General features: G+C 48.5%; 1 protein-coding gene across 2 annotated transcripts in view; it reads left to right on the forward strand.

The window, feature by feature from the left end:
- LOC135392115 (mucin-5AC-like) overlaps positions 1-25,162 on the forward strand; it is a 72,113-nt gene extending 46,951 nt beyond the window's left edge. Inside the window, exons 1-4 of one of the 2 annotated variants that reach the window (XM_064622793.1) lie at positions 4,624-4,679; positions 8,816-8,899; positions 17,266-22,455; positions 22,574-25,162. In XM_064622793.1, the coding sequence (XP_064478863.1) occupies positions 4,628-4,679; positions 8,816-8,899; positions 17,266-22,455; positions 22,574-24,273 (7,026 nt within the window). In that variant the 5' untranslated portion in view covers positions 4,624-4,627 and the 3' untranslated portion in view covers positions 24,274-25,162. Of the gene's footprint in view, positions 1-4,623; positions 4,680-8,815; positions 8,900-17,265; positions 22,456-22,573 lie in introns of those variants that run through there. The other variant, XM_064622794.1, reaches the window with a different exon arrangement.
- Positions 25,163-26,033: the final 871 nt, after the last annotated feature.

The following is a 26,033-nucleotide window of genomic DNA, read 5'->3' on the forward strand; positions in this document are numbered from 1 at the left end:
GTCGAAGGCATTGAAAAAAAAAATCAAGATTCAAAGTCAATCAGTCAGCGTATGAGCGGCGATCCAGTATGAGATGAAGCTCGTGATTTGAAGCGGGGAAACTGTGTTTGGCATGAGAATGGTTTACGGAAACAACGCATGAAAAAAAAAGAAAAAGAAAGAAAGACTCGGTGTTCAAGGAAGCTTGCGAAATGTGAATACAGTATACGTGTTCCATTTTTTTTTTTTTTTTTTTTTTACAAGGAATGCTAGAACGGGATATGTGTCGATAATTGTTAGGTGCACTCTGAAAAGAGAACTTCACCATGTACCAAGCTCTTAGTCAACCACCATCCCAAATGCCATCGTTCCGTCCCCTGATTGGTTAAAAGAAAACGGGAGGCGTAAGTTTTTTGTGACACTCACGCAGTTATGGTAACTGTCACAAAAAAAGGCGTACGCTTTCCACAAATCAGGAATGATAACTGTATCGTTCTGCATAATGGTTGGCCTTCACCGTGCTATGTGGTGAAGGTCTGGTTTAAGAGCAACGGCAAGCCGATCCTCGTCACCACCACCACCACCTTGCGGGGTGGCATCCAGGTCACTGAGCTGCAGAATCTAGAGCAAAATAAACTCAACAGAACGTATTTCCCTTCCCCGGAACCTCTCATTCATCGTCGGCAAACGGTACGGAACCTCCAGACGTTCCTCCAGAGCTCCTGAAAGCGCCGGACGAAATCTCGGTATATGAGTCATCGGGAGGAATTAAATGATCAATCTCCCATTTATTTATGGAGGTGGTGTAAGTGTTTACGGACGGACCGCGAACTGCGCCGTAGTTTGCTTCGTCGTGAATCGCTTGATTTTTTGATCGAGGAGGAAAAGTTGTGACCACCGAGAAAAATTGACCACTTCGCGTTGCAAAAATATTTGCGCTTAATCACTCTGTATAGAAACCGTGAACGTTTATTCAAACCATGAACTTTCGTTACGATATTCCCTCAAACAGTAGTGAGAATTGCGGCACATCCTGCTTTATCGCAGCTCAATTGGGCTGCAGGTTGAGTTATTTGTTTATATGGAAGATACAGCCGGCCGACATTTCAGTACCAAGACAGGTAGCATGCACTCTTAAAAATGAACTTCACCGCATAGCACGCTCTTAGCCAACCATAATCTGGAATGATATCGTTATCTGGCCTGATTTGTTGAAAACCGAAGGCGTACGCCTTTTTTGTGACAATTATGAACAGCATAAGTGTCACAAAAAGGCATACGCCTCCCGTTTTCAACAAATCAGGCCAGATAACGATATCATTCCAGATAATGGTTGGCCAAGAGCGTGCTATGAGGTGAAGTTCATTTTTAAGAGTGTGGAATGTAATAATATGGATCGCACACGTGGCCTGAACGATAATACACTGTTAAAACAGAACTTCACCACATAGCACGCTACTAGCCAACCATCATACCGAATGATATCACTTTGTGTCATGATTTGTTCAAAACAGGGGGGAGGTGCCTATCTGGGACAGATTATCTTGTCCCAGATAGGCGCCTCCCCCCTGTTTTGAACAAATCATGACACAAAATGATATCATTCGGTATGATGGTTGGCTAGTAGCGTGCTATGTGGTGAAGTTCTGTTTTAACAGTGTATGGCAAAGCTGCAAAGGAAGGGTACGGCTTCTTAAAAAACTTGATGGTGTTTTAGATGTGAGCTGTAGCAGATGAAGATGTTTCCTACGATTTTACAACGCGTATACGTCGTTTAATGCAAGCTTCACCAACCAGGTAACTACGTCCTTTGCAGTGTGTTGAAATCTAGAGAGACGACCTGCCTTTGAGCCATTCAACATCAAAAGGCGATGAAGCTTACGTAACCAATCCTGCGCAAGCCTTGCCAATGACGCCACGTATTTATCATACTTCCATGACCTCACTGTTTCCCTGCTCACCTCCCAACTTTAATGCGATTTCACTCTAACTTCACTGCTTGAAATAGCGCCTCACAGAGTGCGTAAGCTTACGACAGCAACTTCCTGCCACAACTTTCTCCGGTCACAGTTTTAGCAGGAATACGGTGTCAACTGGCAACAGTGTCTTGACTGACGTCCCATGCTCTGCCCTGTCTTCTGCTAGAAGGAAGGACATTTCCTTTGAGCGTTTACGTACTGTCCACCTACTGAACCTCAAGGTTAATTCCATGGTGAGCAACAAAACTCCATCAGGGCCAAGCGCTGTCTTCTGCCGATTAAGTTACATAACAGACGACACGTCTGCAACGTCACGGTTGACATCGTGTCGTCTGTTTTGAGAAGGTGAATGGCGAGACGACACCTGACGCGTTCGGAAGAAAATAATGGGACACGAAACAAACAAAAACGCGAATAAGTCGTGAGTCACGGATTATTTGTTTCTTGTCCCCCGTGTGAAGAGGAAAGGCGAGGATGTATTTTCGTGCGATCTTGGTGTAAATGTATGCGATGAGTTGTTACGTAACGAAGGTCGAGGTAAATTTGTTATTCATTCGGAAAACGAGCTTATATGTTACTCGTGAATGGTGCTTCGGGGGGGGAGTCAGGGGTGAGGGAGTGTCAAGGTTGCCAACCGAGTATCTGTTGTGGGGGCGGTAGAGTTTCGCTGCTGTGGCAGTATTACTTTGTTACCGCAGCTGCAAAAATGAGTGAAACAAAGAGGCGCGTGGCTACACGGACATTTTCAATATTGTTGCAGAGCCGAGCTCTATTGTGAGTCGTGAGATCAGACTCGGTTGGGGGGGGGGGGGGGGACGCTACGCGCTTCGAGAAAAAAAGAACGCCTCTACCCCCTCCCTGATGTGTGGGTCTAGATCGACCCCAGCTACAAAGACAAGCGTCACTACAGCTGTTTCAGAACTGATTTGCATCAGCGTCGATGAAACGAATCGCGCGCATTTTGTTTCCGAAATTGAAACTAGCATTCTGATATGACGAAACACAAGTATGGCAACACTTTCGTTACCCGTCACGCAACGCAGTGCCGATTGGAACCCCTGGTGAAGAATATGCGCGAGACCAGGTACTTCATTCCAACACACGAAAAAAGGACCATTTCTGGAGGCGGAAGCAGAAACGTGTACGAAGCAGACGAAACAGAGGGCGTTCCGCGTCATCCATCATCTGCTACGTGCAATGGCCGACGTGAACTGCTCCCATAATTCTCATCTGCTACAGAATTTCGGCAATGAAATGTTCCGCGTGACTGGCGAAATCGCCTGCTTGTCTTGTCATCATAACGATTGTTCATCTGTTGCTGACGCGCGATCTTGCCACATTTCTACCATCTTTGTTCACGCTTCATATCGTCACGTGACCGGTCTGTTTCGTACTCGAGCAGTCTCAGTAGTTTCAGAATTCGGGAACGAATCCGGATTACAACATCCCAGGCGAAGTGCGGCTTTTCGATCATGTTTACGGGTGTCTGAGTATTACTCAAGTTGTCATTCAATCTCTGAAGAGCTGTCTGTGCAGTGCCTTGTGCGTTGCTATTTTTTTAGTTCTAGCAGTTAGCTTTTGTCTGGTTCAGTGTCATTCCGTTTGATGAAAGACATCAAAGATGATGTTGTTGAACGCCTTCAAATTGAATAGAATTAAGTTGGAAATAAGGGGTTTGACACGCCCACGCTACTTATAGAGTCAATACGTGTTATGGAAAATCATACAAAACGACATTAAACGGAACCGGTTGCATTGTTACGACACGATGTACACTGCTTCAATTCTAAACAACATCAAAAACCCCACTATCAAAAATAAATGTAAGAGACAGAGCAAAGCAACTCGACTGCGGCGAACAACAGCATTCGAGGCAGCATCCGGTACATCTTCACCAGTCGGGCATTTGGCTAAGGGCTCTTTGACACGTCCGTTTTCTTTTTTCTTTTTTTTTTTTGTCCGTTTTCTTCAAGAATAGAAGCTAAGTGCAATCGACTCCCTTAGGTTTCAATGGGTCCGTTTAGCATCCGTTAAAAACACGGACGGGAAAAAACGTCGTGTGAGCAGGCCTATAAAGGCCACTAAAACTTTGTCCAAAAAGCGCATGACGTTACTGCTCTGCCGTATCCTGCCATCCATTTTTTTTTTGTTTTCTTTCTCCATAATCACGCACAGAAGAAAAAAAGAAAGAAAACAAGAAACATGGGACATAAAAACGAGAACGATTATGTTTCACACGCACATTAGCAGACGACAGCTTCAAACCTACTGCCAAACGCGGAAAGCCATTTGCGTTTAGCCAGCGAACTCTCGTGCAGAAAGCCCTTGAAAGCGCGGAAGACACGCAAAGAAATTAGCTGAAAGCAGTTGGGTCTTCTTCTTCTTCTTTTCTTCTTTTTTTTTTTTTTCTTGGTGTGCGGTATTTACCTTTACTAGAAGGCAGGAAGGAACTATGCGTACTCAATCATGGGTATAGAAGAAGAAGGCACGACCCGACAACCCTTTCCCAAAACAAGCTGCGTATATCGCATAATGAATCGTGCAAGAACCCCTCGAGCCTGGCTTATGGGGCCGCCAAGATCTTGTTTATGGAAGCAATACATAGCGTTCCACGTGCGCTGTGTGGTAGCGTTCGTACCTCGTTACCTGTGACTGATGCGATGGATACCATGGTACCTCCGGCAGGGTTAGTCCCTCGGAAGACGCCCGGCAACATTGCACGTAAGGAGGAGGGGCGCGGACGCCATTTTGTGTCCGGTTTGTGCGGAGATCGGTCATTTTGTGCGTGAACATTTGGGCAGTTGATGAACGAACGGTGATTATTTGGACGAGTCTGTCTGCTCGTGTACACTCTTAGAAATGAACTTCACCGCATAGCACGCTTGTAGCCAACCATAATCTCAAATGATATCGTTATCTTCCCTGATTTGTTGAAAACGGGAGGCGTACGCCTTTTTTGTGACAATTATGAACAGCATAAGTGTCACAAAAAGGCGTACGCCTTCCGTTTTCAACAAATCGGGGCAGATAACGATATCATTCGAGATTATGGTTGGCTACGAGCGTGCTATGCGGTGAAGTTCATTTTTAAGAGTGTAGACCGTGTCAGCGTGTTTCATTGTCGTTTTTCCTCGTTTTTTTTTCTGTATATATCGTTCCTGTTCTCTGTATTTTCGCGAGTGTGTTCGTTCAAGCAGGCCAAATGACTTCCATGTACTCATAATTTAAGCCGAATTTCGGCATTTATTTTTACTATTCGAAGCTAAGCGATTTCGCCAAGACTTCCGAATCGTCCAAGACGCAGATAGTGAGAAGCACCTACTGAATACGTACCTCGGTACAAAAGCTCTAATCACGTAGATATTTCTCTACAAACAGTGTCCATCACTTGAAAACTCAATTAAGCCGTCCACTAACGAAACTCGAAGGGCATAAATCAAGATGCCATCATCGGGAAAAACAACCGTCTACCCTTTTCTCTCGGTCACTCCCCGTGATACATAGCCCCATTTAATCTTTGCCCGTGAAGAACATAGCAGCTCCGGTACAAACTATCTCAGTTGCCATGCCCTGAGGGACGTTTCGGACGGCCTACGTGCTCAGCAGGTTAAGCATTGTCACGCTCTGCACGTCCTTCTATGTATCTCGGCAGTCTCAATTTTTATTGAAGGGGTAGTGTCCGCCAGATCTTTATAAAAGGGTCAAGGAAAGTCAAGGTGCTTCGAGGCTGGTCCTGCTTTGTGAAAAAGACCGGAGGAGTCCATCCCGGCAGGATCATTGGCGGAGCGTTGACTCGATATATGTTGCACGGTGAAGTGAAATTGTAATGTATTCATAATGGGGGAAGGGGTATTGGAAGGTCGCTGCAGACGCCTGGGAAAGTTTGCCGCTCGTCAACATCCACTGAGCGTGTGATGTTTTGTTCAAGACACCTCGTGATCGAATCGTGAAATAAGCAGAGCGTTGAAAGGGGAAGGGTTTCGCTTAAATGGAGGAGACAAAATGTTGATAACCGACGAAGACGTAAAAGTAACTGTTAAGGACACGCAAGGAGTTACTATGCGGTCCTTGGTCCGGTCTCTGACTCGTCAAAAGCTTTATACACCGCCTAACTGGTGGGGATGTTTGCCGTGACGTAAGAGGCGCATAAGTTGCGATATACGCTGTAACGATATTCTGCGCTTCTGCTGCCCCATTTGCTGTAAAACGTGCAGTTCAGGTTCACATTGATGCCGAGCATTCACTGGCGAAATGTCCCCGGGCTTAGGCGCGCCCGCCGAAGCGAATATAAAACTGAACTGAATATGCCAAAGGCATAAAAGAAAAGACAAATAAATATGAAATTAAATGAATGCTTTCCGATTCAAGTTTCCGATTCTCTGCTGCGCGTAAGAAAGGCATACCGTGAAAAGGGAAACTTGGATCTGGATAACTTCCGATAAGAATAACGGTTTTGGATGACAATAACGGTTGACGACAATGGATAACTTTGTTTGGGACGAACAAAAGAAAACGTACCATCAGACACTGAGGCTTGCGAATCGCGACCTGGTTTTGAGTTGAAACGAAGCAGACTTCCTCTGCGACTGCGTCCACGTATTGCGCCTATTTGAAAAAATAAAATAAAATAAAATACGTCAGACCGCTTCCTGCTTTTTCTCAACTATTTCACTACCTCTAGAGGAACCGCGCTGCGCAGAAGTAGTCCTGAAAGGAGGGCTTCTTGTCTTGGGCAGGCTTCGTAAGTGTACGAACTGGAGGCGTACGCCTTTTTTGTGACAATTATGAACAGCATAAGTGTCACAAAAAAGGCGTACGCCTCCCGTTTTCAACAAATCAGAGCAGATAATGATATCATTCGAGATGATGGTTGGCTAAGAGCGTGCTATGCGGTGAAGTTCATTTTTAAGAGTGTAGGAGACGCACCGCGATGAACAGGGGTTACTTTCCAATCTGCCGCGTTCCCATTCGTTCGAGTCTGACTGCGAAAGACGACAGCCTCAGCAACCAATCACTGTTCTTGTGAATCGCGCGTGTGTTTGGCTCCGACGAATGCCGGCGATGCGAATGAATAGGTCAATATTTTCTGTCTCTCAGGGGTGCGAATATTGTTTGATAGAATATTGTATTGTATTGCTACCTGGAGGGTGGAACAATTAAGTCGCAAACAGAAATGCATGACCACATCGCGTTTGAAACAAATTACCCTGCGCTGTTATACGCTGTGCTGAAGAGCCCCAAGCAAAGCAAAATCGCCGTCTTCGACTGATGACAGACAGCAAAATTTATTTGACTCGGTGATTTATTTATTTGACTGCGTTCCAACAAAATTGTTGTTGTTAATTGTGTTGCTAAGAGGAGGACTAATTACCAAAAAATTATTAATTGACTTATTAACCCAATGTTTTCGGAGAAATGCGAGATAGCAGATTTGTACCCAGTCACTATTTAAATCTACCCATTTTCTTTAAAAATCCCACGTTAGTCCCAAGTTAATTAAAGACAATTTTTAATTAGTCGTCCAGTAGTTACACACGCTTTCCGGCGGGATGTCCACCTGCAAAAATGGCATCCGTGCTGCTCTCGCAGCGTTTTTATTAAAAATCTGTAAAGCATGAGAAAAAACACCCACCCTCTATATATACAGTGAGCCCTCGTTAATATGACCCCCGATAATCTGACATACACGCTTTACGACCATACTCTTGGGGAACGATGCTGTGAAACCCCTGCAAATCTCCCCCGTTACTATGACAATTCCGCATTATGACCAAAATTTTCGGGAACGACCATGGTCATAATAACGAGGCCTCACTGTATACTAAGGCCGATGGATTGGTTTACTTGGTCAAGGACAATAATTCGAGTTATACGTAGAAAACATTTAAAGGTACTATAAAGCAGTCGAGGTCGAACCTATGCAATCAGCATGACGTGAGAGTGCTAGACTCAAAGGTTCAGCACAACAAGTAATATGCGCAGGAGTTTACTCTAAGTATTTTTAATTGGTAAATAAAAACGCAGTCAAGAACGTCGGGGCGACGCCTGGTGGGAAGAAGTCCTCAATTTGTCAAGCAACCCTGTAAACAAGGAGACCGATAAACAGATGGCTTTCCTGTTGGGATTTGCAAATACTACCTTTTGAGAAAATGTAATTTGTGTTAGATAAAATAAACAAAAGCCGAATCTTGCACTCAGTAGCTAAACGTCTATACCTGGGCCTTGTTTCAGCACCGTGGCGCTGCTATCGTACGTCGCTCTGTTTGGCCCAGAGTCATGCGCATGAGACATTTTCGCCGCCGTACTTGGCGGAGTTGGCGTTTCGTCGGTCTGCTTCACCACAGTGTTGCCAGTAGATTTAAATTTGCATTTTTTCGGGAGCTATAACGTCTATGTGAGAAAATTTTGCGGAATTTTACTCCTGAGGACGTACACAGTTCAGGGCACACAAAACATGAGGTTGCACCTCGACTGCTTTATAGTACCTTTAACGAATGGGCGCTGGGGACGGGTCAGGAGAACGTTGGGTTTCAGCCCCACCCAGCAGTTTGAAAACTGTATTCACCTTTCAGCCAGAAACATCCGTTATCTTCTCATCATCTAAAGCCATTCCGACCAGACCCGTCCGTTCGAATTAAACGACATCCGATCACCCTTGCTGTGTACAAACTCCACAATGGCCGGAGGCATCGTTAAAACACAAGCCACGCGACTGTCGTATTGTTTGCCTGGCTTCGCAATGGACGGTGGCTGTGAAAAAAAAACCAGTGACCATTGTTGCTTGACTTCTTTTATGTTCTGCTTAATGGTTGAGATTCCTTACTGATGGCCCTTTCCGCTTTGCTCGTTTTATGCAGGATTATCATCCAGGATGCCGCTGTTGGCGGTTTCGGCCTCGCTGCTGCTCTTAGCGGTTCTACAGCCCTCAGCAGCTCAGTATGGTGAGTATGACCTTCCGTTCCGCGGGTAAACTGGTCAGACATTTTTTAGATGACAGTGATGAACGAGGAATCGCATGTAGTCTTGGGTATAGTAACTAAGGTACAAGTAACTTGTCACTGTAATTAGTTACTTTTCTACAAAAGTAACTGTAACTAGTTACCACTTAGTAACTGTAAGAAGTAACAAAGTTACTCAGGTACGGCAATATTTTCTACGCGTCAGTTCCCGTTTTGACGAGGCTTCAAGTACACTGCTACTCCTCCCAACCAGGGATTCTCATGGACGGCCAGGATAAATACTCACATTTATTCGGCTTTTTCTTCTTAGAAGGTAACTGTAAAGTTACTTTAACGTAGAAACGAAACTAGCTGTAAGTGTCTAGTTACATTACGAACAGAGTACCAGTAAGTCAGTTACTATTTTTGCAGTGTAACTGTAACTTAGTTATTATTTTTTTAATTTTTTTAGCAACTTACCCATGACTGCATGTAGTCGTTGAGCGGGCCCGCTGGGTTCAGTGGCGGATCCAAAAGAGGGGGGGGGGGCAATCGTCCTCTAAAACGTCAGGTTATATACTGGATTTCCCTCTCCCCCACTACGCGCTCCGGCAAAGAAACCGTCCCCGTCCCCCCCAAACCGAGGGTCTGGATCCACCCCCGGCTGGGTTAGAAGTAAGCAGTCCAGTGGGACGAAGCGAAGGGCTCCAAAGCCATTCCGAGAGGGGCAGCCGCCCTGGACGTCGTCCATAGAAGGGCGCCGGACGGCAGGCATAACGTTGGCAGTAGAGTGGACATTTTCACCGCAAAATTTGGAATGTAATTTTTATATTCCACTTCGACTTTCTCCGTGAATGTTAGAAACGCATTTATGTAACGAAACTAATAGCGTGTTTTTGTTCGTTATTGTTGCTGCGTACTTTGTTTTAGATATTAGAGAGTTTTAGCAGCCCGTTGATAACGTGGCTAGCGTCTCACCGTATCAACCGGAATCAATCAGTGGATAAGATTCTGAGTCACGCACGAGTGCGATTGGTTCCGATAGAGACGATAACTTTATCAACGGTATACTAAAACTCACTATTGCTTCTGGAGAGGGGCTGCTCGGCGTTTATCCCGCTGTAGACGGAAGTTGGCCTCGGTACTGCCCTGGCTCAGAGTCAGGGATTTTCCCGGCAGCCAACCAAACGTTGCAACAGCACGGATAGCGTTTTTGTATGAATTTGTCTTATATGAATACGCGCTGCATTGGCAAAAGTTACGCATCACATTTATCGTACGGATTGTCAGTGATGTTATAAATTAGCGATGATTGGTATAGCGCATATCATAGGCGTCTCCGAGGTTTTCAACTCATATCACGTTTGCTTTTCACAAGATCCTCGGCGCAAGAATGCAAACTAACAATCGAAATAAATCGACAAATGAAAACGTACTTTGGAATTCTTTGTTCGAAATATCGGCGATGTAGGCGGGTTCAATGCACAAAAATCGCTTTGTTTCAGGTTTTGTTGCTTTTATTTCGTAATAGTTTACAGTTCGAGGTCTTTCAAGTAATCGCGAATTTTAGTGGAATGGGAAGAACTCTACGAAAACGTCATAACTTCACCGCACAGCACGCTTCGCGCCAACCATTGTCACGAAGATAGTGTTATCGCTGGTGACTGGAAGACAGAGAGGGGCGTACGCCTTTTTGTGGCAATTTTCATATATCCAAATTGCCACAAAAAGGCGTACGCCCCCCCCCCTCTATCTCCGAATCAGAAGCGATAACCCTATCATTCGTGGCAATTAATGGTTGGCGCACAGCGTGCTACGCGGTGAAGTTCCGTTTTTAGAGTGTACGATAAAGGAAGTAAATCAAATCCAAGCTTAGCAATGTGATACTATCACCCGCTTCAAGGAAGCACAGCGATTGGCTTATCATATTTCCGGGACCGTTATCGAGAACGCTTCCGACGTACTAAAACTCCCTAATAAGGAAACCTGCACTCTTAAAAATGAACTTCACCGCATAGCACGCTCCTAGCCAACCATAATCTCGAATGATAACGTTATCTGCCCTGATTTGTTGAAAACGGGAGGCGTACGCCTTTTTTGTGACAATTACCCCAAGAACACAATCACCTCCTAGGTACGTCCGAGGAAAGTCATCAGCGGACAGGGATAACATCCCCAGGACTTCTCTACCAGGTCCTCAATTTGTTAGAAATGTGACAAAGTGAGACTCCCCGTCATATCCTCAGGACCTCCTATGGGAGCTACCAAATGATGCGGCTAGTACAGTTCTGGGAGCAAGCAGATACCAATTAGTGAATTATTTATTTTGGGAAGTGAGGGCACATTTGTAGCACCCAGTCAGCGTGTGTGTGCTTTTTATATATTTTCAACCTCGGTCACCAGCTACCATTCGTGGTTTCTCATCTGTATTCCGTTCAGCGTATTTCTCACCACAAACAATGAGTGTCACAGTTTAAAAGGCAAAAAGAAGAGAGATATATAAAAGGCCCCTAGGTCACTAAAACCTGCGAAACCACTTAGAAAGGCATATGATCTGTATTGCATCGGAGCGGAAGACCAGCCACACAGACTGGCTCCCTCTAACGTTTCACACGGACGTACTAAACTAAGGCTACGTAGATGCCAACTCTAGAGCAATATGATGAAAGGCATATGATGCAGCAGCATTTCATTTCCAAGACAGAACAGATACAAGTTATTGCTTGTCTTCCGAACTTCAGCAAATTCGGGAGTCCTCTTCGCAGCTCAGTCAAAACAAAGGGTGAGGTATCTAAGTTTAACTTGATTTCGCACATAACCAACAATGAAGTGAGAAATTCCTTGGAGTATTAAATCGCTATTAAGGTAGTGTCCGTGTTTCTTACTGCTTTAGTTTGATGCATGCATAGTAAGCGAAGCTTGGGCAGTGAAACGCTATTATTTTTTGTCTCTTCGGAAATAAAAGGCTCCGCGCAACCTCCTGCCAGAGACCCTTTGCGGACACTCATGCAACAAGACCGCAGTGAAAGGTCTAGCAAACTGTATTTTAGTGCACGTCAAACGCTGCACATGGACGGATTCCGACGATCGGTATTTGAGTCCCTATATCTCTTTTTATTTTATATTTTTGTTCGTTTTTTTTAAATTAAGCACTCCTTCTTTGATTGTATTGGGTAATGAGAAATAAATCGGGAAGTTGATTACTGGCTAGCAGGTATTAAAATGCACAACGGAGTCTTAAAATAATTTACTTCTCCTGTGCTTGTCCTCCGGTTGACGACCGCAGGATGTACGCAAATGACAATCACTTGAAGCTCCTATGATGACAGCCTGTGGACCTCCTCCGTTCATCCCATCACGGACGAGGACGTGATGACACTCTGAGGACATCCTGAGGACCGCGTGTGTTCTTGGGGTATGAACCGCATAAGTGTCACAAAAAGGCGTACGCCTCCCGTTTTCAACAAACCAGGAGAGGCAACGATATCATTCGAGATGATGGTTGGCTAGGAGCGTGCTATGCGGTGGAGTTCATTTTTAAGAGTGCGAGCAAGACCGCGCTGTTTCGGAGAGTATGTACAGCTCGCATCAGAGTTAACGTGAATTCCGTTCCGCGCAGCGGTCCCTGGTGGTGCTTACGAGAAATAACGGCGGAAGGAGTTTTGGTCATCTATTTACAATTCGAGGGGTGACCCTCGTTGTTTGAAAATGTTGTTTTGTGCTGGGCGCTCCCGATGATGGGTTCCTGTTCATCACTGTCATTTCTTGTGTCCAAATGTTGCTTTCGTTAACTGCAATGCATAACTGCGGGACAACCGTATCTTTATGCACGATTCATCGCTATCTAGTAGTTGTTATGTAATGTAGTACATATTGTGGTAGCCCCATAGTAATGCCTCGATGCTTAAGTGTTAACCATTTCGTTAATCGGTGTCAATATCCAATCGCAGTATACGCAAAATAACTCTATAACCGCCACTGATACGATAATGCTTCGATAAGACATCGTCGGTGAACGAACCAACCATAACCCAGCTTCGCTCTGCCATTGACACGAACCTGTACCAAGAAAACCACATTACCGACCACCAGCCACTCACCAACTGAAGCCGTCACTAAACCTATTAAACCACGGGATTATCCTTGTTGTATTCCAATGTCCTTCAGTGTCCCTTATGCTGGACAAGCCGGACGAGACAGCGTGCAGCCAAGAAGGCTTCTTCCGTCAGAGACCTCACTGTTCAAAGTTCTACCGATGCGTCGAACTTGATGGACACCTGAAAGCCTTCCACTACGACTGCGTTCCCGGCTTGGCTTTCGACGAAACGATAGCGTCGTGCAGTTGGCCGGAGTCGGTACCCGGATGTGAGCACTTACGTGAACTGATAAACTCCCAGAGGGACACGAGCTTCACGTCGTCTAAGTCTTCTGTGGCGACTTCGCAAGATGACGACGTTGTAGTTGAAGAACTGCCCTGCACGCGAGAAGGGTTTTTCAGGGACCTGGACGACTGCAGCAGGTTTTATCGCTGCGTGCCTCAGAGCCCGACGGAGTTCAGAAAGTTTCGGTTTGCATGCCCAAAGGAGTTGGTGTTCGATGAGGAGGTGGAAACGTGCAATAGACCCGAGGATGCCTGGGCTTGCTTCAGGAAGGGTGACCGTCAGCAGAGGGGGAAGAGGAGTTTGGTGCCGAGGTCTTCCATAGCGACTTGTAAGAATGGTTTAAAAATAGACGTCTGTGCTCCTCGGTAGCACTACTTGGTAGCTCACCGTAGGAAAGATGTACCTATATAAATGCCATAGCAATTTGAAGTACACTCTTAAAAATGAACTTCCCCACATAGCACGCTCCTAGCCAACCATCATCCCGAATGACAACGTTCTCGCCCCTGATTTGTTGAAAACGGGAGGAGGAGCCTATTTTGTGCCCATTATGCACGGCACAAAATAGGCTCCTCCTCCCGTTTTCAACAAATCAGGGGCGAGAACGTTGTCATTCGGGATGATGGTAGGCTAGGAGCGTGCTATGTGGTGAAGTTCATTTCTAAGAGTGTATAGTGACAACAATACTGCACTCTAAAAACAGAACTTCACCGCATAGCACGTACGCTGTCCACCAACCATTGCCACGAATGATAGGGTTATCGCTTCTGATTCGGAAAGAGAGGAGGGGAGGGCGTACGCCTTTTTGTGGCAATTTTCATATATCCAAATTGCCACAAAAAGGCGTACGCCCCCTCTCTGTCTTCAATCACGACACTCTGTGCCATTAACACGTGAATTTCAGCTTCTTCCGCTATCACATCATACCAGTTACAAGACGGAAGGTGCGAATTCTGTAGTGATAAGCCGGAAGCCAACGAGGCATGGTCACATAATCACACGACGCTTTCTAGACGCATACGTAAACACATTTTAAACGTGCTTTCGACACGCAGGCAGTCCGCTGCAGACGCCACAGGGAACCTATCAGACGAATCCATCACGAATTCGCTTGACACTGATTGCCACATCCCACAGTGTAAAGAAACATCCACCGCATTCTACCGCTCGGTACATCATCTCCGTATACATTCGAAAACACGCTCATCCGCGATCAAAGCAAAAAAGAACGAGGAGGGTGGGGGGATTACGCGAGTAACGCGTTTCCGGTGGTTCGCACCCGTTTTGTCAAAAACGCTGTCAGAGGCACAAGAGGTAGCAAGCAGTGTCAAGTGAGTGAGGACGAAGGCGTGCTCCCGTGGAGGGATTTCCCAATGCGACGCTGAGTCACTGTCTTAAGAAAGGCGCGTATATATCTTTTAGGAGCCGGAAGGTTGATCCGTAATGGTGGCTGGATGATGACGATCTTTGGCATTCTTTTCTTTCTTTCCTTTTAATGTGCCATTCGAATGGTCGCTATAAAAGTGAGCTGGTCGACGTCAGATACGTACGTTCCCGAGAAGCCGCTGATGATGGGATGGGTCGTTATATCCTGGTGGTGGGTGATGCAAATTTCTCCAGAAGAACCATTTGTGTCGCAACGGAGGGGTACGATTGGTTCCGCGTGTATGTATGTGTGTAGGGGAGATTTTTCCTCTTTTTTTTTAATTTCGCGTTAGCACCGCGAACCAACTGCGGCCATGCGTGGTGTACAGACGTGGATCGATGGAGAGAGGACAACAACAGGAAGGAGTGGGAGAGTGGCTGCGAGGGAGCGAAAGAGGCAGGTGGCGCTGAAACGTTTTCCTCCTCTCAGCGCCCAAGTGTAGGTATAGGGAGCCATATCGTGCTTGCGAGTCAACTGGCGCCATATCGAACAGTACACTCTTAAAAATGAACTTCACCGCACAGCACGCTCCTAGACAACCATTATCTCGAATGATATCGTTATCTGCCCTGATTTGTTGGAAACACGGGGCGTACGCCTTTTCTGTGACAATTATGAGCAGCATAAGTGTCACAGAAATGGCGTACGCCCCCCGTTTTCAACAAATCAGGGCAGATAACGATATCATTCCAGATAATGGTTGGCTAGGAGCGTGCTATGAGGTGAAGTTCATTTTTAAGAGTGTACCGGAAGCTGCCGGTGCTCAGCACAGCTACCATTGGTGGAGCTACTACTAACTCCTGGCGACGGTGCTGGCGGGGACTTTGTCTTTAAAGTGGGAGTCCGCAACAAAATCACCACAACGATTGTGACATAGCAGTAACGCTTGCGGTGTCAGAAACATATATATACGAAACATCGCGTTCCCAAAGTGCGCAGATTTGATTCGAAAGAATTATTTCGAAGTGAGCGCTTCGCCTCTGTGGAGCAAGAGGGCGCAGAAAGCAACACTGCCGACGTCATCCTGCATGGAAGAATGCGAGCTTCGTAGCAGACGACAATGCCAGGTGACGCCACAGTATCTTCCTCACGGCGAACCGCTGCGCGCGCTTTGCACGTTGGTTTCGGTTTGGTATTGTCATCATTTACGAAATAATTACTCGCACAAAATGAATGCGAATGTTCTATTCGCTATAAAGGGAGCAGCGTCCGTGTCCGGGTCCTGGATGCTCACCTAATGATTTTCGAATCCTTCCGAAGTCTCCCTTTAAAAAGAAAGTCTCATATATGACACGTTGCGTATCCGATTGTGAAATAATAATAATAATGGTGCCGCGATGTTACACGTAAAGTTTATCTGCCTATAGTATAGTTACGATTCTGAGATATCGTTCAGCGAAGCCTCGTAGCTTTCGAGATAGTAAACGAGGACATTCATTCATTGCGTGCGTACGCCCGGCTTCGGTATTGAAATCAATTATTACAGTAAATCTTGGTTACAACAGCCCCACTTATAACGAGTTTCCTGTTATAACGAACCCATCGCAAGCGACCGTCAATATTTAACTCAATGTAAGGAGACTTCATTTATAACGAACTATCGGATATAATGAACAGCTGTAGCCTGACCGTCGAGTTCGTTATAAACGAGGTTCACTGTACTTCCTTCCTTCCTTCATAAGTGGCGCAAGTTATGAAAGCCACACAACAAAAAGCTGCAAGGAGTCTTGCGCTCCCAAATAACGTAACACAGTCTTGCGGTCGTCAAAGGTGGAGAGACGACAGTACAATTCAGGTATGAATAACTTGCTGCGAATGAGCATTCGTTTACATATATGTTGCGCTTTAAGCATCGCAAGGAATCATTGGACAGAAGCTTTGTTGTTTTCTTACGCGTCCGGGTCGTCGCCTTGAGTCTAGGGCTTTAACCTATAAGGCCTTTTAAGGCTTTTGAGGATAAAGTTTAGCTACGTTCATCGATTGTCTGCTGACATTGTCTTTTTTTTTTTCTTTTAACTGATGGTCTAAACGGCAAGTGATGTAGAGCGTTGACTTTTTTAAGAAATCAGTTGGGCTCACCAGTGCTTTGTATTCTCAAGCTTAATTACGTAAGCCGTAGGCGTTCGTTTTTTCTTCAGCTATAACGGGCAAGTTGCTGAAACAGTTATTCTTAGGCAACTGCTGGGAAAATAAGAATGAAGCAACACCTGCTATCACCTTAAGAACGGCTTGTACATCAGAGCTGAGTAACTCATCAAGAATGTGAGAAAACAGATCCGTGGGTTACAGGATGCACCGCCAGATCCATGGTTTAGAAGGATAAAGGATAAGCGGCTATTAACTGACGAAGGACAGCGATCTGCTGCTGCACACGTGACAGATTAGCGACCAACGGTCGAATTCGTGATCAATTCAGCCCAATTATAGTATTTCCCCATATTCCGTGAGTCCCAAATGTGACTCTCACGAGGTCCGACTCCTGCTGAAAGGCAATTCTGTAACATCAGAGGCACACTATATCGGACAAGAATAGTCTTACATGAGACGTCGCCTCTTTCCAGGTACATCGTACAATACTCAAGATACACCGTGCTACCGGGAAGGTTACTACAGGGACCGCACGCACTGCGGGCGTTTCTACCGCTGTGCTCCGGTGAAGTATCATCCAGGCGCTTATACGGTCTACACGTTCGCCTGTCCGTACGGCACTTCCTACGACGAGCACCGAGGAAGTTGCGAGCAACCTCGGCCTCGGGACCCGTGCTATGGACAAGTGACACGGCCTTATCAGGCGACCAGGAAACCATCTAGGCCTAACTATGTTCCTCACTTTGCCCCTGCACTGAAACAGCAGCCTGACCTTCCTTGCCACGGGGAAGGTTTCCATGCCCATCCGTATGACTGCAATAGATTTTACCGTTGCATCCGTTACAATGCTCAGGCCTTCTACAGTGTCTACGAGTTCAATTGCCCGACGAACCTCGTCTACGACGAAAATTCCGGTTCTTGCAACTATCCAGAGCTGAGTTACTCCGACTGCGTGACAACGCAGTTTCAAAACAGCAGCAGTAGTAGTTCGGCCAGCAGTGCGTCAAGTAGCTCGTCCAGTAGCTCATCGGGCACTTCGACGCAGACGCAAACCTCCAGTGGTCCGTCTGGGACCCAAACCACGACGCAAACTGGTACGCAAAGTCAGAGCCAAAGTCAGAGTCAGAGCCAAAGCCAGTCCAGTAGTCAGACCAGTACCCATACAAGCACAACGACATCACACCGTCGTCCTGGAAGCGGACAACCGGGACAAACTCAAACTGAGACACAAACGGGGACTCAGACACAGACTCAGGGGCAGGGCCAAGGGCAGAGTCAAACCCAGACACAAACGGGAACTCAGACACAGACTCAGGGGCAGGGCCAGGGGCAGAGTCAGACGCAAACCGGAACTCAGACACAAACCGAAACTCAGACTCAAGGACAAAGTCAGGGGCAGGGTCAGACGCAAACCGGAACTCAGACGCAAACCGGAACTCAGACGCAGACCGGAACTCAGACGCAAACCGGAACTCAGACTCAAGGTCAAAGTCAGGGGCAGGGGCAGGGCCAAGGGCAGAGCCAGGGCCAAAGCCAAGGACAAACCCAGGGAAGAAAACCAGGCGGTGGACAGAGTGGAGGCGGACAACAGAGACCACAAGGTCGCCCCGAGACCGGAGGATCCAGTGATCAGAATAAACCATCGGGGTCAGACCCTCCATGCAGTAAGGAGGGATTCTTTGTCCATCCTGAAGACTGCTCAAAGTTTGTTCGATGTGTGGACAGCGGTTCCGGCAACTTCGTTGTCTATGTGTTCAGTTGCCCAAGTTCTCTTGTGTGGGACGAAGAGCTCATGACCTGTAACTACCCGAGTGCTACACAGGGTCCATGTGGCAGTAAGGAGTCCGGACTTCCCTCCGAAGATAACTCTGGGTCGGATAACTCCCACCCTGAAGATGAAAATGTCGTAGGGCAGGATACGTCACCCCAGCAACCGTCTTCAAATGACAGTACAACGAAGCGGCCGTGCGATGACCACAAGTCGGAAGGTCGTCCTTCAGGTGGATCTCGACCTCCAAGCCGTCCCAGCAAAGACCTTCCGTGTCCCACGGATGGATTCTTTAGGAACCCGTCCAATTGTTATAGATTCTACAGATGCGTGAAACGAGAGGACTCTGGCGAATACGAAGTATACGAATTCAACTGTCCAGAAGGTCTTGTGTTTGACGAGCGCTACAGCACATGCAATTGGCCAGACAAGGCTCCTCCGTGTGGGGAGAAAGGTCAAGATGAATCTTCAGGGCGTCAGCCTCAAAGTGATAATCAGAATGGAAGGCCCGTACAACCTGGTCAAGACGGTGGGCGACCTGAACAGCCTGGACAAGGAGGGAAACCCGGGCAAGGTGGAAAGCCTGGGCAACCTAGTCAAGGCGGTGGGAGGCCAGGGCAGCCAGGTAAAGGAGGAGGTAGGCCAGGAAAGCCTGGACAGGGAGGAAAGCCAGGACGACCCGGCCAAGGAGGAGGTAGGCCTGGAACACCTGGACAGGGTGGAAAGCCACGAGAGCCCAGCCAAGGAGGAGGTACGCCTGGAACACCTGGACAGGGTGGAAAGCCAGGACAGCCCGGTCAAGGAGGAGGTAGGCCTGGAACACCTGGACAGGGTGGAAAGCCAGGACAGCCCGGTCAAGGAGGAGGTAGACCTGGAACACCTGGACAGGGTGGAAAGCCAGGACAGCCCGGTCAAGGAGGAGGTAGGCCTGGAACACCTGGACAGGGTGGAAAGCCAGGACAGCCCGGTCAAGGAGGAGGTAGACCTGGAACACCTGGGCAGGGTAGACAGCCAGCACGACCCGGTCAAGGAGGAGGTAGGCCTGGAAGGCCTGGACAGGGTGGAAAGCCAGGACAGCCCGGTCAAGGAGGAGGTAGACCCGGAACACCTGGACAAGGTGGAAAACCAGGACAGCCCGGTCAAGGAGGAGGTAGGCCTGGAACACCCGGACAGGGCGGAAAACCAGGACAGCCTGGTCAGCCCGGACAAGGTGGTGGGCCAGGACAACCTGGACAGCCCGGACAACCTGGTCAGCCCGGACAAGGTGGTGGGCCAGGACAACCTGGACAGCCCGGACAAGGTGGAAGACCAGGACAGCCCGGTGAACAAGATAGCAGGACAAGAAAACCTGGCCAAGGCGGAAAACCTGGCCAGGGTGCTAAACCAGGAGGACAAGGGGGGCGCCCTGAAAAGCCAGGACAAGGAAGAAGAAAACCCGCGCAGCCTGCTGGACAAGATGGAAGACCGGGACAAGGTGGGAAGCCTGAACAGCAAGGTCGATTGCCTCAACAACCAGGACAAGGGAGCAGGCCAGCTCAGCCCGGAGATCATGGAAGACGGCCTGGAGAACAACCTCAAGGGGGACTTGGACAACCCGCCCCTGGACAGCCACCAGCCGATGAGCCAGTTCCTCAAGCAACTACCCCGTGCCCCCACGGAAAGGATACGGAATCTGGTAACACGGAAAAGAAGAAACCCGCTTGCCAAACTGAAGGCTTTTTCAGGCATCCTGACAGTTGCTACAGGTTCTACCGCTGCGTGCACTTGAATGATACGGACGAGTACGTAGTGTACGAATTCAACTGTCCTGAGGGGCTTGTCTTTGATGAACGATATAGTACTTGTAACTGGCCATCTGATGCACCACCATGCGATGGTGCAGTGTCAGATAATGACTCGCGTCAACCTGGCAGCAAGCCTGAAGACGTTCCAGGTAGTGAGGGAGGACCAGGTGACGATAAAACTAAACGCCCTTCGGATAGCAAACCTCCAGCAGGTGGTAGTCCAGAAGAGACTGGTACAGATTCTGAATCCCCTCGACCCGGAGAACAGGAGCAACCTGGCGCCACGCCAAGCTCTAAGCCGTCTACTGAACAAGGAAAGCCTCCCGAACAAAGTAGCCTCCCGTGCTCCAAGGACGGATTCTTCAGGAATCCCAAGGACTGCAGGAAGTTCTACAGGTGTGTGGAGACGGGTGACGGTGGTGATGGTGACTTTGTGGTGTACGAGTTTGACTGCCCGGAAGGGTTAGTGTTCGACGAACGTTATAGCACCTGCAATTGGCCCGATGCGGCACGTCCTTGCGTAGGTGGCCAGCAAGAGGGACCAGGCAATGACACCAGTAAAGATGGATCAGCCGACACGACTACATCTTCCACTGTACAAGGAACTGACTCAACAGGAACTGGGGAAACTGAATTTTCAACGGCATCAACGGATGCTGGAACAGCAACAACTGGAACAGGCACAGACACAACTGCATCGGATGTTGAGACTTCGGGTACAACGGGAACAGACGAGGGATCCACTGGCACGACAGTAACTGATACAGGAGCAACTTCCACAACAGGGCAAGACACCACTGGAACAACAGACCATACAGCTGCGACTGACACCACCGGAAGTGAAACAGGTACCACAGGAACTGCCACAGAAAGTACAACGGGGTCATGGACTGATACGGCTAGCACTTCAGGAACGTGGACTGACAGCACTACAGAAACATGGACTGACACGACAGGTACAACAGGAAGTGGCACAGATAGCACAGGTACAACATCGACAAGCACAGATATAAGTACTACAGGAACAGATAGCACGGCTACAGCATCCACGGGCGCAGACACTGGAGGTACGACATCGTCAGGAACCGGGAGCACTGCCACAGTAGAGGAAGATACGTCTGCCACAGATTCTGGAAGGGACGACGAAGACCCACCTTCCCCAGGTTCAACCACGGAACCCACGACAGCGAAAGATTGCAATAATACATCGTCTGATACTTCGTTGCCAAAAGATCCTAGTGGAAAGCCTTCTAGTTTAAGTTGTCCAAGGACGGGTTTCTTCCGACATCCAACAGACTGCGGCAAATTCTACCGTTGCGTGGACTTTAATCAGAATGGAATGGATTACGTGGTCTTCGAGTTTGACTGTCCTGAAGGACTTGTGTTTGATGAACGTTACAGCACATGCAACTGGCCTGACCAAGCTCCACCGTGCGGGGATGGCTCTTCTGGTGGACGCACGCCTGAGAAACCTGGCGGACCATCCGAGCCCATTGGACCATCTGGACCAACAGGACCAAGTGGAGCAGGACCATCTGGACCAAATGGTCCTTCGGGGCCGTCAGGACCAACTGGACCAAGCGGTCCTTCGGGGCCGTCAGGACCAACTGGACCAAGCGGTCCTTCGGGGCCATCAGGACCAACTGGACCAAGCGGTCCTTCGGGACCATCAGGACCATCTGGACCAAGCGGTCCTTCGGGGCCGTCAGGGCCATCTGGACCAAGCGGTCCTTCGGGGCCATCAGGACCAACTGGACCAAGCGGTCCTTCGGGGCCATCAGGGCCATCTGGACCAAGCGGGCCTTCGGGGCCATCAGGACCAACTGGACCAAGCGGGCCTTCGGGGCCATCAGGACCAACTGGACCAAGCGGTCCTTCGGGGCCATCAGGACCAAGTGGGCCTAATGGACCATCAGGCGGCCCCACTGGACCATCTGGTCCCTCCGGTCCAAGTGGACCGTCAGGCGGCCCATCTGGTCCAAGCGGACCATCGGCGGGGCCTACTGGACCAACCGGCCCCTCTGGTCCAAGGGGACCATCAGGGGGCCCTACTGGACCAACGGGCCCGTCTGGTTCAAGCGGACCAGCAAAAGCACCTACAGGGCCAGGAGGTCAGTACCGTTTGTACGGTTTGATAATAATACCAGCCTGTCGTGTGCATGTGTAGTCTCCTGCCAAGCCTGGAGTGACAAATTATGACAAGCCGTTTTTATTTGTCTTTATAACTAGGTCCAGGATCGGGCAACCTCCATTGCCCGCAAGAGGGTTTCTTCAGACATCCCGAGGATTGTGGAAAATTCTACCGCTGCACGGACACCGGCAAGACTGGAAGCTTTTCTGTCTACGAGTTCGAATGTCCCAAAGGCCTGGCTTTCGACGAACGTTTCAGCGTCTGCAACTGGCCGGAGAACGTACCTGGTTGCGGAAATACAGACGGTAGGCAACCGGAAGGAGACCGTCCTCTCGGAGAGGACGCAAAAACACCAGATGGCTCCAGCGACTACCCTACCGATGGAGCATCGCCTCAAGACACTCCAAGCTCTCTTCCTGATGGAGGTACGCCGGCGGCAGATGACTCTAGCGGTCACCCCAGTGACGAAGCAGCTCCACAAGACACTCCAAGCCGCCCTCCAGAAGACGAGACCCCTAGTTCGCAAGATCAGACACAGACGCCAAGCACAGAGCCCACCGACGATTCCACCGGAGGCGGTTCAGATGGCCCAACAGATCGGCCGTCTGATGGTTCGGCGCATGATCCGTCGGATGGTTCTTCGGACAGCCCTGCGGATAGCCCTGCGGATAGCCCTGCGGGCGACGGCTGCAACCCGACATGCAGCAAGGAAGGATTCTTCAGGAACCCCGCAAATTGCAACAAATTTTACCGCTGCGTCGACTTCAAAGGGGACTCTGACTTCGTAATGTTTCATTTTGATTGCCCAGAAGGAACCGTATTCGACGAACGATATAGCGTTTGTAACTGGCCTGACGATGCACCTCCGTGCGGTGCTGGTGCTGGTAGTGGTCAAAACCAATGTCCTGAGAAGCCGGGAGACCAGACAGGACAACCCCAACCCGATCAGCCTCCCACGGATGGCAGAGTGCCGCCATCAGGCCCACAAGGTCCGACCGACATGCCTCCAACAGCCCAGGGACCAACCCATCAGAGAGGCCCTAGGCCTGCCGATGCTTCTCAATGTTCTCGCACGGGTTTCTTCAGGAACCCTTCAGACTGTAACAAGTTCTACCGCTGCGTGGATCTCTACCAGGACGGAAATTACGTAGTGTATGACTTCGACTGTCCAGCAGGTCTCGTCTTCGACGAGAGGTACAGCGTGTGCAACTGGCCTCAGAACGCTCCGCCTTGCGATAACCAGCCACAACAGCCATCGAAACCCGGTGAAGAAACATCAACGAAACCCTGCGACAAAACAACGCCATCAGACACCACTCCCCAGGACACAACGCCACAGAGTACTACTGGTCAAGATACTACGCAACGGGACACTACCGCTGTCACTACTGAAGCCACCACTGCTCAGGACAGTACAACGGGACCAGACAGTACGACGTCAGTACCGACTACGGCCGAGCAGACTACAGAATCAGTAACGACTGAAGTGTCATCTGCTACCGTTGAGTCCAGAAGAGGAAAAAGTCTCGATGACAAGATATGTAAAAAAGAGGGCGCTGTTGGTTTCGAAGGTGATTGTGTTCACTTCTATCGCTGCGTTGGTAGCGGAAAGAACACGAAGGCCGAGCTGTTCAAGTGCCCTGACAAATACGTCTTTGATCCGAAGATTGAATTCTGTAGAAGGAAGAGAAAGGACTTCAAGTGCGACAAAAAACCAACTGAAGAACTCATGGCGAGTTTACCGCCCAACTTCATGAAGAGTGCCATTGTCGCTGGACCGGACTTCTTGTGGGACTGATGGGATCGTAAAGGTCTTTGCCGATTCTTGCAGATCTCTTGCAAGAACTTTGAGTCCACTCTGGTCACCGCGCACGAATCACTTGGCACATCGTCTTTGCACAGACAGTCTGCGAGACGGAACCGTAGGAACCGACATCCGATGGAAGGAGTTGCCAGACATGACGCCAAGGGATGCTCGTCTATAGTGTCACCAAAGCGGTTGCTAAATAACAACGGACTCAGCGTTAAAAAAAAAAGTGACGTATTTCTACTTATGTGACATGTGCCGTCCACCTACTGTGAGATGACGCGAAACGAAAGCAAGACGCCGGCCGTGGTAGTCCATCGTTACCGTGGCATGTGACGACAGAGCGAACCTAGAACGTGGCTGGCCAGCGGAGAAACGAAACACGGATAAAAGGGCAGCAGTAAATCGCACGTTTCATGTTCAGTATTAATCTTACTTTCTCGCGTAATATGGCTTAGTATTTATTATGATTAGCTCCAAAATTGTTCTCTGAAACTGCGTAGTGCTGCTGGAAGTGTTGAGGTCCTGCAACGGTCCTGCTTGGTGCCTAAACCCTCAAAGACTTTCAATGTGAACGGTGAACACTGTCGGACTCGAGTACTACACACATAAAACGTGCCATGGGGTTATTTCGAGTGGCTTTTTTTGTCCTCATTTTGAACGCATGTGTTACCACATTCTCTTCACGTGTGGGGCGAGAAAGAATGTGCGCCCCGTTGCCTGCTCGCTGTCTCTACGTCGTCCTCGTATTTATGAGAATGATTCCCCTTTTTTGTAATGAGTATTAAGTTGTACAGCACTGTGCACGAATGAATGGTGGTTTATGCAATGTTATATAGCGGTGCTTGCTGCACGACGAATAAAGTCGTCTTTTGGTACACGTGCGAGTTGTGTCAGTGAAGGAGGAAGGCATTCTGGTAACAAGGCCCACTTCTCCCTCGTTTCGCCACGTGGACACGTGTATAAGGTAACTGAAGGAGATTAACACGCAAGGTACGTGTGTCCTCCTAGTGTGGTGCTGCACGTGTCCCAGTAGTTTCGGTTTCGACTGCAGAAAGAACGATCGTCATCGACACCACTTTAGAATGAGTGTTTGTGTTGACTCGCAAGCGCGAGCATGCATACTCTGTAATCACGTAGCCTGGTGCCACACCGAAAAGTCGCCCACAGTGACTTGCAAAGAAATCAAAGAGGATGACTCAAGAGTGAGTAGTTTCGGTTTCGACTGCAGAAAGAATGATCGTCATCGACACCACCTTGGAATGGGTGTTGACTCGCAAGCGTTTTCACGTTTTCAAATCGACAACTGTTAACTACTACAAGAAACAGAGAAATCTACTGGCTATACCGCGGAAAGCACGCCTCTGATTGGTTGGCGGTCTCTTATCGGGGGCGTGGCAGTCACGTTGATTAGCATCCCGGCTTTATTCATTCAACATTGCGTTACGTACGGCCGGTCACTCAAAGAGTGGGTTAAAAAGCGAACGAGTTGGTGGCAAGGATCCACGATGAACAAACGTAGCCTTTGTAACAAGCATGAAAAATCCTAGTGTTGATGCTCGCCTGCCAACGTTTGCAGCATTACGATCACATTTAGATTATATGTACAAGGTCAGCAGGACTGTTGGCCTGAAATGAGTCCAGTGGAGTCACAAGGGCCGGTGTGCGGAGGGTGACGCGCCGCACCAGTTTCCATAGATCGAGAAGTTACCCGCCAAAAAAGAATTCGTTACGAGTTAAGTTAGCGTGTG

Source organism: Ornithodoros turicata, chromosome 4 (genome assembly GCF_037126465.1).
Source record: "Ornithodoros turicata isolate Travis chromosome 4, ASM3712646v1, whole genome shotgun sequence".
NCBI lineage: Eukaryota > Metazoa > Arthropoda > Arachnida > Ixodida > Argasidae > Ornithodoros > Ornithodoros turicata.